Source organism: Electrophorus electricus, chromosome 20 (genome assembly GCF_041902795.1).
Source record: "Electrophorus electricus isolate QZ-2024a chromosome 20, ASM4190279v1, whole genome shotgun sequence".
Taxonomy (NCBI): Eukaryota; Metazoa; Chordata; class Actinopteri; order Gymnotiformes; family Gymnotidae; genus Electrophorus; species Electrophorus electricus.
The window spans coordinates 19,382,501-19,395,000 of NC_137516.1; the positions used below are offsets into that span (position 1 = coordinate 19,382,501).

Genomic DNA, 12,500 nt, shown 5'->3' on the forward strand with positions numbered 1-12,500 from the left:
ACAAGTGAGAGGTGAGGGAGCTGACACACACACACACACACCTGTACAAGTGAGAGGTGAGGGAGCTGACACACACACACACACACACACCTGTACAAGTGAGAGGTGAGGGAGTTGACACACACACACACACACACACACACACACCTGTACAAGTGAGAGGTGAGGGAGTTGACACACACACACACACACACACACACACACACACACCTGTACAAGTGAGAGGTGAGGGAGTTGACACACACACACACACACACACACACACCTGTACAAGTGAGAGGTGAGGGAGCTGACACACACACACCTATGGAGGTGAGCTCGGCTAAATCTGCAGTTAGTCTTCACTCACTGTAGGGTTTCACATGTCAGAAGCAAACAGCACAGACATGCACTGCTGATCCGGGTTAGGAGTAAACACAACCAGGGGCTGTCTCTGTTACAAAACTGGCCTCATTCAGTACCTTCAGCTGAACTGGTTTACAGGCAAACGGTGAGGGAAATGTAAGTCCAGGTTGTGTCCAGAACTTGGGATCACATCAATAAATGGCAAACATCCAAGCCGAGCTCACCCTGGGCTCTGAGCTGTCTGGGGTCTGGTCTGTAACATCGGTGAACTGCCCACGCAGGGATTCTGGCCATTATTGGCGTACATCTCTCCTAGACCTTAAAGGACTCCCTTTGAAAGCCCTTTTAGCTCAAGACTAGCCCTGCTCTTTCTGTCTGGGAAGATCAGTCTTGTATGCTGCACAGATCAGGGTTCATTACTTCACATAACATTCCTCTGTCGATGGGACTTGAATGGATGACTCAGTAATTACTAGTTTCTATCTGTGCAGACTAACTCATTTACATTGAAGTCTTGTCCGGCTCAGTGGAAATGTCTGGATGTGTTGACAGTTTCATGTGCTGGTCAAACAACGCTAACCAAGCAGCGCGCGCTGTCCTTTATCAGGCCAGACAAGATTCACGAGCTCGATTACATCGAGACATTCGCGAGATGTCAGCCAGGTATTTGAAGTTAAAAGGCAATCTTGACTTCATTGTTTTGACACAACGCTTGATAAGGCTCCCACGCAGGCATATTTGTCCAAGTTATCTCCGCGACTTTTTTTGGAAAGACGTGTTTTCTGGGCGCTCGCATTTTCTGTAAAAAATAATTAGTCTGTTTTTTGAGTCATCGGATTTTTGTTTCATCGCTCTCCTGAAATACTAACGCTGAAAAGATATTACACGTTTCGAAATCAGAGTATTGTTATTATCAAACCCACCATTAGATGCAAAACGCCCTTCATACTGCCATTCATTTCCGAGGCCACAAGGGGGTACTATATCAACTCCCCACGGCGAGGTTACGCAATTCACCATACGCTCCTTACCTCACCTGGGAGAAAGAAATTGTCATCTCGTGGACACCGTTAATAATATTATAATAAATAAAATTATTATTATTATTATTATTATTATTATTATTATTATTATTATTTGTACTCGAAATGCTATAAATCTTGCTTCCCAGTTCTCGATTTATTATTATTATTTTTCGTTGAAGGTTTTTACTTGTTAGTCGTGCCAAGCTGCTACTTTCTGTAATCAGCCTGTTGGACTGTCTTTACATCTCCTGTCGTAAAAACATCTCCACGTCTCGGTTTCTTCATCATCATAATCAACCACAGGCTTCTCAACCCACTAAGAAACCTTCTAGCCACGATCAGAATTGATGTATCTCTTAACAGTCTTGAATAGTCTGACAGGGAAAAATAATGAATAAAACACTAGGAACTTAGCGGTTGGTGGACCAGTGGAGCTGTGGTAACCAGTAGCACAACCCAGGCCACTAACGGCAATCTACCGACGTTTTCCGCGGTACGGAAAAACATCTGAACTGGTTAACCTTAACATGGACAAAGGAGTATTGCCGGAAAGGCAAATAAACGACAAACCAATTTCTTCCAGTCACGGAGCCTTCACCTAGCGCGCTTTCTGATGTTAGTGCGACCTGAGCGTGTTTCGCTGGGTCGAGGTGTGTGTGTGTGTGTGTGTGTGTGTGTGTGTGTGTGTGTGTGTGCGTGTGTGTGTGAGAGAGAGAGAGAGAGAGAGAGAGAGAGAGAGAGAGAGAGAGAGAGAGAGAGAGAGAGAGAGAGAGAGGGGGACGCGGTGCTTATTGCTGGTTCCTGTGGTCCAATAACAACGTCATAGAAAATTGCTGGTTAGAATCTCCATTTCATCTTCGCCTTTGATGTTGCGCACAAGCAAAACCATCGAGTTTCCTCTTCTTGGTCTGGAAGTTGCTGGTTGCACAGAGTACTCGCGGGACTGCGCTACGTGCGCTGCCCGTGCTGGAGTCGCGCCACATACTCCAATGCCCCTGGGCTTGTAGGAACCGCGAGGGGCCGCAGCTTCAGAAGCAGGAACGCCACTGCAGCGCTTTGAGCTACTACATTGTTAACTGAGCGGAATGGACGCTTTAACGAGACCTGACCACAGAGATGAATGTTTCTTTAACTATTCTTCTTCAAATAACCAGAAGGCAACAGCGTTACTCATCGGGTATACTCCCCACCCAATCCTTAAAAAACCTAATTATATTTACTTAATAAATAACCCAATTATCCAATTACACTGTTATAATAATCTTTATTACTGTATTATTGCGTTGGGTTTGTTTTTGTTTTTTTGTTTTTTTACATTTTTACACCCCTGTGTATCTTCCTCACGCTCTCTGAACCGTACTAAGCTGTGTACACGGGTTGTAATTCTCACTTGATCAGTAATATTTTGTAATTATAGTTTTCATATGTGTTTCGTTTTTTTTTACTCTAGAAGCTCTGATTTCAAACATTTCCTTCCCCTTCCAACATCCTTTATCACTTTTCTTTTCTAACTACGTGATTTTTTCCAGTTCCAGTCTGCTTGGAAATTCAGGCGTGTGCTGGCTGTTCTCTCACTATCACCAAGCCGGTGAATTACTCAGACAGGGTAGCACACGAACACAGGTGCTCTGTAAATTCACGAGCCCCGTCGCAGTCATACACTGTGACACATACACACATCAGTTTCTTCAAGAAGGCCATACATATGTTTTCACATGTCTGTTACTTGTTCAGAGAATTATCTTTCTGCACTGAATGCTTTGCACAGCTTTGTGGGGTCAGTCCTTTTTGATGTATATCTCTTAGAAAATTCTTTACATGTTTACCTGACACCCATTTGTAGGTAAAAGTTAGACAAGTGTTCTAATTAATTGGGCTCAAACAGCCTCTGTTAACACAGCATACTTCCAGTGATACTCAGGTGCGTTCTCTCATTCTGGGTTGTTTTTTTTTGTTTTTTTTTGTTTTTTTGTGGTTAGGAAGATTTTTTTTTCATTTGGTATGAATCATTTCATTTTTTCTATGAAACCTTTTTACTGTCAGACCTGACAAGCAAATATCACTCATGTTCAGCTGCCACGTCAGAGCTACAGTGATCACCTTCAGTCTTAAAAACACAAACCTCTGTTGCTTCCATGAACTAAGCAGTACCTGTAATCTCTGCCCATGGCTCTAATCTTAATTTAACTTTTTTGGTTTGTTTCTGCAGATTCCTTTGCAGAGATTCTGGAGCTGTTGAAGGCCTTCGCCACCGCTGCTGTACGGGTGATTGAGGGGTCTATTCATTTGTGAATAAGTGTTGAGTATCTTAATCTTCTATTTACTGTTGGAGCTCAGCTTGCTATGTCGTGCTGACTCACAGGTAGATATTATCAGGTTTGCACAGCTGGCAAACTGCATTCACGGAGGCAGTGATGGGAAACTCAATGTAGCACACACTCCCATGGAACGACAGAGAAGATGAACAGCTTGCAATCTATGATTCAGAGTCAAAGATGGTACGTTTAACTGGCTGGTGGAGTGACGTCCTGTAACATCTTTCCTCTTTCCTACAGACTAAAGCAAGTTAAAATCTATTCAGCAATGTTAAGTGACTAAAGATCTGAAACACTCACGCTTGCACTTGGTCTGATTATTATGAACCAGAGGTTCAGTGTTCATCTGCAATAGCAGTAAGACGTGACAGCCGCGTTGAACAATCAGGGAGGTTCATGGGAAAGAGGAGAGGACTTCCTCGTCACTGCTCCGCCCCCTTCCCTCGTCTGCTTCACCTAGCCGATTGGTCAGGCCTCTGCCAGACTAATAAGCACAAAGGGAGGAGGAGATCTATGCCTGATTCAGGGCGGAGCCACAGGGCGGGTCACAGGCTGCAGCATGTCAGGGCCAGTGGCTCATTGGTGAAGGTACTGGACTGGTTGTCAATTCAAACCCCACCACTGCCAGGGTGCCACTTTTGGGTCCCTGAGCAAAACCCTTAATCCTCAATTACTCAACTTATATTTGGTTAAATTCTATAAATTTGGAAACACATCCGTGGGTGGATAATGGATTTAGTCATGTATTAATTCATTATAAGGGTCTATATCACTCATACTGTAGTCTAATTAGGGATTATTCCAGTCTATAATGGTATATATCACTCATACTATAGTCTAGTTAGGGATTAGCCCAGTCTATAAGGGTATATATCACTCATACTGTAGTCTAGTTAGGGATTAGCCCAGTCTATAAGGGTATATATCACTCATACTGTAGTCTAGTTAGGGATTAGCCCAGTCTATAAGGGTATATATCACTCATACTGTAGTCTAGTTGGGATTAGCCCAGTCTATAAGGGTATATATCACTCATACTGCTGTATCGTCAGGATTGACTTAATACCAACCACAGTATGTAGAGGTCAAACTGAGTGTTATGAAACCACTGGCATATAAATGTTACTAGAAGTGTTTTCCCTGCAGTGATCTGGTGTTTAATGAGGTTGTGTGTGTATCAACTGGATTGGGAAAGAGGGACCAGTGCTCTGTATATCTGGTGAATGACAGCTAGGCTTCCCCTCCCAGACCCAGTCAGAAAGGCCCCCACTCGAGCGCCACTTAATTAGTTGTAATGGGCTGTGAGGTGCTTCCTCTGCGTCCGCTAGAGGAACCAGACGGCTTCCGGCAGCCAAGTCTCCATCAGTTAACCTCCGGATCATTAAGTGAGGCAGCTGGGTCCGGCATCGAGGGGCCTGTTAGCCTGTAACGGCCCAAGTCCCTCTGCCCTGCCTGTGCACGCTCGTCTGCCTCCACTCTGGACGGGACGGGGAAGCAGGGGTTTCCCCAGCCGCTCTGCCTCTCGTTCCCATGTAGAGTTCGTTTGATGTGCACCGGCTTGGTGGCAGACACGGACGTGGTCACGGACGTGGTGGAGGCCACACAGAGAGGTGGCGTGGAAACTCACTTGCAGGATTCGTTGTTGTGGGACCGTAAGTAAGCAGGCACCTAAACGTCGTCACAGCAATCTGTAGCAGTTGCTTGGTTAATAATAGTGCTCCTTATCTGAGGAGCTTGAGTTCACAGACACACACTCATGCTGGACTGACGTCCTGGCACCACTGGTTCCTGCTTTGTGCCCTGTGCTGCCGGGATAGACTCTGGGCTAGACTCCAGGATAAACTCTGGCATAGACGATGGGACAAACTTCAGGATAGATTGTAGCATAGATTTTGGGATATACTTCAGGATAGACCTCAGGATAGACTTTTGGATATACTTCAGGATAGACTTCAGGATAGACTTTTGGATAGACTTTTGGATAGACTTCAGGATAGACTTTTGGATAGACTTCAGGATAGACTTTTGGATAGACTTCAGGATAGACTTCAGGATAAACTCTGGCCCCCCGCAGCCCTGGACTGGATTAGGCAGTTTAGAAAATAAATGAAAGAATTAACATACAGGATTTTCTCATGAAATGATTTAAAAGCATGTTATGACATACATAGCGATTCCTATTTTTTAGTATTGTTTTGTGTGTGTGTGTGTCATCGATATCCCAGCACATGTCTCTAGCTTTGAGCTACACCTCTGCAGTGTGGGTGTGGTTCACAGCACTGTCCTGACTGCCATGGTTCCTCTTCCCCTTTGGCCTCCATTACGCTGAGGATTCGATCTCCCTCCGCCCGGTGATCTGGCTGTCAGCACAGCAAGCCTGAGCATCCTGTCCCATCCTGTGCAGATAATAATCCGAGCATAGTGCCAGCGTGCTCGCCGGGAGTGCCGCAGCTCTGTTAGTGTTGGGGCTGGTTCAACACAAACACAGCGACCCAGAGTGAGTCAGGGGCCATGGCTGATCAACTCCGCGGCATGCAAGGTGTGATTGGGGGAGCAGCACCTCTCTGAAGTGTTTCCAGCCTTGGTGCCACAGGAGCTGTGCAAGAATACAACTACAGCTGTGTTTCTGCTTCTCACACTGATCTGCAGTCTGTGACTTTTGCCTCTTTTAAATTTGAGTCACTGCACAGGAATTTGATATAAAATGCAGTCTTATTCTGAAGGTACAGTAACAAGTACCTAAACACAAAAAATAATTATTTTTAATTGCTAACAAAGAAAAAGTAACAACTACAGCAATTGTAGGCCTTTCAGAGCCATAACATTTAATCAATTCCTTAACAGGTTGTACGGTAAACAGGTATTCTCTCATATATTTAACAAGCTAAAATGTTGAGTGTTTGGATGTTTTATTTCCGCATTTCTGAATTTAAAGTCATTTGTGGTTTATGCCACATACGCGTGAAGTCCAACGAACATGTATGTTGTGTTTTCACCATGACAACTCCTTGTTCTGGAAAGTCCGCATGCATGTTGTGTGTTTGTGAGACACGTTCCTGTGGGACTTCATAATAAGATCACAAAACGATTCTGTTCATATCTGATTATATCTGATCGTATCTGATTATACAGAGGCTGGATGGCTTTGCGACTTGGTGGGACTATTTGTATATGGTGCCTACAGTTTCCTGTAGTGCGATGTTGTGGAACTAGAGAGGCCTGTTTATCTGATGGTACATGTTAAGCGTTCCTCTAAGGCCTAACCCTCCAGCTGCTTCTGTCCAGGCTGTCCAGAAGTGTTGCTTGTCACCTGATCCTGGATCCTCGCGCCTTGGGGCTTCTGGCCTTTGTCATCTTCCTCCTCCTCCTGAGCCTGATCATCACAGCAGCAACTCAGGTGACCCTAAAATGAAGGAAACATCCATTCATCACAAAGCAGATATGATTTTGGTCCTTTGGTTACGAGGGAGTCGTCTTAATGCCACTGGGGTGTTTGCACATCCAGGCCTCACAGATTGTGCTGAGGTTTGTGTTGAGAGGTCAGGGTGTTGAGGCAGGTCACAGTGGCCATTGCAGCAGGATCATAGAGGATGTGCCTGTTGGGACCAGTTTGGTCTCGGACTTGCAGGGTTGTGGTTTATTCTGTGTAGCTCATAAACATAAAAGCCAGGACTTAATGATGGGAGGAGTTTCTGAGCATTCCCTGTTCTTCCTGTCCTAGGGCGGGTATGGCAAAAACTGCATGGCCTCATGGAAGACATTACGGCTCCTGAGTCAGTACGGCTTCCTTAATGTTCCTCAGGATGACAGCAGCTGGAACGAGCAGGGTAGCAGGATCAGCGGAAAAGGCTCGGGTGCTATTGCGAACCCAAACCTGAGCCCAGCGGGACAGTGACACAAGCTGTCCATCACTCCTGTCCCGCCTCCCAGACCAAATTCTCGCAAATATATACACAGAATTTCAATCTTAAATTTAATTGTTGAATTTGACAACACCCAGCTTGAGCCACCCCTAAGTGCACCGAGGGCATTACAGCGGTTCTGTGTTTATATTCATTACGGAGGTGAAGAAGTGGTTGGGTGGAGGTCATGTAGTGGAGCGCTCATGTCTGCTGCATCTCCATGTGGCTGGAGCTGTGCGGGTGGAGGTCCACACCACTGACACAGAGACACCAGTGGCACCTGAGTTCTCTCGCGTTTGCTGACCATGAAAGATCCGCTGTCTCTGTGCCGGACATCTCCCATCTCACGTTACACAACTCACAGCACACATACTGATTATGACAACAGCAACACGATGGACGGCGCATACAGAGAGCTGGTCTGAACAGACATGGGACACTTTTGATTGTAAAATGTCACTGTGACTCAAACACTTCAGTTTAAAGGTCTTATGTAAGTAATGAAAAATTCCTCGGATAATTGTTGGCAACTTTTAATGTCAACTGTAAGCATAATTACACAAAGCTATGTTTAATTACAGGACCTGGCAATAAACCAGAGCAGAATTCCAGTGAGCAGTACTCATGCTGCAGGATGAATGAAGGTTTTAAATAACCCCGCAGTCTTGTCCTGGGTAACCAGAGCACCAGGGCTGTGTGCAGCCCAAAGGCTAGGGCAGACCTGCGATTGTAGCCCCCTGCTGGGGCTGAATGAGGGGCCTGCCTCGCAACAATTACCCCCGGGACCTGATCCGTGGAACACAAGAGTTTACAGCTCCAATCCAATCGAATCCCCAGGCAAAAGAGGCTCGGGAGAAAGAGTGCCAGCAGGTAGTAATGATCATTTAAAACAGGAACAACATTCCACGGTGGGCGCCTCACCCCTTCCTGCTGGGCTCCTGGGGAAGCCCACCAGGCTGTCCTCCTGGGGAAGCCCACCAGGCTGTCCTCCTGGGGAACACATGATACCAGTCAACACCACCTCACTCAGTCCCAACACTCTAATGGGGTCCATCAGCACATCTATGTTACGAACATTACACAGTTGTAACCCTATCGTAACACTATCATGAAGGATGTGTTAAGAATTCTAACCAAAGACAACAAGGAGGTATAAAATTGGCTAATGGCGCATAAGTGTAATGAGTTGCCCCTGTGCCCTTGTACACTGTCGAACCTGGCATGGGGCGGGCAGCTTCCCAACACAGCAGGACTGAATCTCAACGTGCCTATCTTGGCAGCAGATAGCTGTGACTAAGCTCCAAACCAGCTGAATTGAAGTCCCAACCTAACCACTCCCAAGCACTGCGTGACAGCGTCTGACGCACTCAGACCCCTCTCACGCTCCGGGGAGGGAAATGTAGGCTCTGCTGAGGAACCAGAACATTCTGCTATCCAAACGGACGACACCCTGCACCAGCCAGCAGGGACACATTTTTCCTGTGTGACTGTGGTGTCCACCAGTGGGATGGTCTCTCTTATTTTAGGTCTGAGGCTCGTTGAACAATCATCTCAGACCTGTTGTTGCTCCTTTGACGTCTCTCAGCAGGACCTGTGCTCTATTGTGTCTGCTGGCACAGGCCTGTGCCCTCGTATTCAGCCTTGTAGCACATGACACAGGAGTGACCGAGCCTGCTCCAGAAAAGCACTCCATTTCCGAACCATTCCTGGAGTGTTTGAATCTTAAAGGTGTGTTAGACTAGCTTTACAATCCAACTGTGCCAGAGGGTAACTCTCTGGATCAGGGATGGGTACCCCGGTATACTCAGACCTGATTCAGATCGCACTGGTCTAAGTTTATGATTCCTTCATCGGAGTGCAGACAGTATCTAAACGATGACTGAGCATGTGCAAACAACTACAGTAACAAAAAACTTTGACTTCTGAAAAGCTGGAATAATGATATATGTTGTTTGGAGCACATGCAGAGTACAAGTCTCCTCAGTGTGGACATCACTGTTGTTTGTCCTTTCATCTCCATCGTCAGGTGACGAATAGCTGAGATGGAGCCCCCCTATGGAGCCCTGACTGCCTCTCCTGGCTCCGCCCCCAGCCTCATGCGCACGCCCATGCTGACTGCTGTCTCTTCCTCCTTGGTTGCTAGGATGGGCTTCTTTCAGAAACCTCCCATGGATTTATTCTATCATTCAGTGACGAAGACCATCAGTCGTTTGGAAATGATGTTCAGACTTCATTTCCACAGACCTTTTCTGGTTTGTTTTTTACGTTTCACACTCATATTACCACGTTTTCTACCCCCTCTGGTAGTAGGGGAGGTGGCTTGACTCAGGAAGTACTGTTCTACTCTGCCTGATAAAGGGATGTTGTTTTTGGCTCTGTCTCTCATATTTGATCTTTTGGAACATTTGCTGATATTTTTGTCCTCTGGGCAGAAGTGGTGTTTCATGGAAACACCCCCAACACACACACACACACGCACACTCACCAACACACACACATCACAGCTGAGTACTGCACATAGGACATGAACACGCATACATGCACACACATACACGCACGCATGCACAAATACAGAGATACACATACACGTACATGCACACACTCTCACACACACACACACACTTTCCTCTGGACAAGAACAATGGAATTTTGCTGCAAGTGTTTCAGAAGCAAAACAGCTTTATGTACACAGAACAATTTTGGCTGGTTGTTTAAAAATAGAGATCAGAGCAAATGTCATGGTGCTTCAGCTCAATATTGCACCCAACCATTCGAGGTTAGAGGGCTGTAATGCATGAGCACAGTTCCAGTGGAGTTAGCAGACAACACCAGGACTGTAGCAATAACACTTAATGCTGCGTTACCTGGCTGTATATTTGTCATTATTTTCAACATCTAGTATCACCAGGCAGTATCTCAGTTTACTGAATGAGTTTACATGCAGCAATAACAGAACTCCAAATCTGTGCTCTCTCTTAAAATATACTGCAAAAAACAGTAAACTAAAACCCAGTAGCAATGTGCTCCAAATAATAAAGTGGATATAATAAATGCAGTAATGGGAAGGTTATGACCACTGACTGCAGTCTATGAAGTGGCTTTAGGACGCAAGACTGACATGAACATCCTGAGCAGCACGCAGGTCTTCTGTCCTGTAATAGCCCTCCCTCCTGTTCACACCTGGCAGGTCTAGAGGCCGCAGGGGTCGGTGCAGTGTGACAGGGGCCCTGCTGAGTGGGGCGCGGTGTCTTCATGGGCACAGCATGAAGCTGCCACCTCTAGGCCAACCTGAAGACCTCTGACCCCTGGAGGGGGGCTCCTTCTCCTCACCTGTGGGCCATGAGACTGCTGGGTCTGGGTCAGACACACCCTCTAATTTAGCCCCTCCCTCCTAAATGCTCTGCCACAGAGCCTTCCTCTAATCACGGTTCCCAGAAAAGCTGATTTCTTCACCTATGATTAGGTTTTAAATGAATTCTTAAGCATTGTGTTGATAAGACAAGGTGGGCTGGCGGTCAGACACTTTAGACCACCTAAATGACACAAGACACACTGTACATCTTTATTTTATTTCATTTTGTTTTCTTTTCTCACCTTTGCCCTACGACCCCGTGCAGACCGTCAGTCTTCCATGAGCACGTTTAACTACTAGAGTTAACGACACTGGGCAGCAGTGGGATGGATTTGCCCTGCTGTGAAATAGGCTGTTCTCTTCTGAACCTCATAGTATATCATTTTATATCCCTGAACGTATACAGAGCTTGCTAACACTCTTGGGAGTTACGCCATAGCACCAGGAAACCACAACGGGTGAACTTTGTGTGAGAGACTTTTGCAACAATTCTGGTTAGACCACATACTTTACACGGTAGGCCAATGGGAACTGCTGAGAACGTATCACACCACAAACATATCAGACGTGCAATGTACATGTAACTGGAACAGCACAGTAAAAAGAAAAATATTAACACATTCTGTTAACAATAGCGAGCTGCCACACACACCCCCAAACCCAGATGAAAACTTATCCTTATTAATCTTTATTAATAAAGATAATAGTTATCTTTATCAGGCATTTACAATGTAGTACAAGTTACCCCAGCTACATTTTGCACTGAACACAAAACACATATTTTCTCTTTTATTTTTTGTGCAAATTTTGTTTTGCTTCCACAGCTCAGGGACATTCAGTTCCTACACTGCTGTCATTGTGGGGACTTTTGTGTGTCCAGTGTTAGTAAATACACAGAGTACATTTATTTACTGCCATCTTACATGGTGTGTCCTGTGTGTGTGTGTCTGTGTGTATGACCTGTGTGTATTGACGGCCCTGTGTGTGTGTGTGTATGACCTGTGTGTATTGACGGCCCTGTGTGTGTGTGTGTGTGTGTGTGTGTGTGTGTGTGTGACCTGTGTGTATTGACGGCCCTGTGTGTGTGTGTGTGACCTGTGTGTATTGAAGGCCCTGTGTGTGTGTGTGTGTGTGTGTGTGTGTCCTATGTGTGTGTGGAAGGCACTGTGTGATAATTGACTACCTCATCAACATTTGAAGCTGTATAAACTGCTCTGAGTGAGAAGCTATACCCTGATTCATGAAACAGTCATTCCTTTGTTGTTTACCTTAAATAGATGAAAATCCCTTTAAATTGCGTCTGACAGTCTGCAGTTTAACACTGGAGTCAGAGCTCTGTTTTCCCAAATTAATCTGAGATAAGAGAGAGAGAGTTCAGTGTGATAATCACTGTACTGTACTGTAGATCATCTTTGTTTTGTGATGCCTGATCCAGTGGGCTGGGGCCTAAACCTGCACTGGTACTGGTGCTTACCCTGTACTGGTTCTTACCCTGTACTGGTGCTTACCCTGTACTGGTTCTTACCCTGTACTGGTGCTTACCATGTACTGGTTCGTACCG

The 12,500-nt window shown here is 45.7% G+C and overlaps 1 protein-coding gene across 3 annotated transcripts in view; it reads left to right on the forward strand.

The window, feature by feature from the left end:
- The first annotated feature begins 2,034 nt into the window (after positions 1-2,034).
- The window catches only part of LOC118242972 (uncharacterized), a 29,085-nt gene continuing 18,619 nt past the window's right edge, over positions 2,035-12,500 (forward strand). The window contains exons 1-4 of one of the 3 annotated variants that reach the window (XR_014118862.1): positions 2,035-2,547; positions 3,580-3,635; positions 6,971-7,082; positions 9,614-9,839. Coding sequence is in view for 1 of the 3 variants with exons in the window: in XM_081703407.1 (XP_081559533.1) it covers positions 3,831-3,868; positions 6,971-7,082; positions 7,407-7,580 (324 nt within the window). In the remaining 2 variants the exon portion in view is untranslated. Of the gene's footprint in view, positions 2,548-3,579; positions 7,083-7,406; positions 9,840-12,500 lie in introns of those variants that run through there. The other 2 variants (XR_014118863.1, XM_081703407.1) reach the window with 2 other exon arrangements.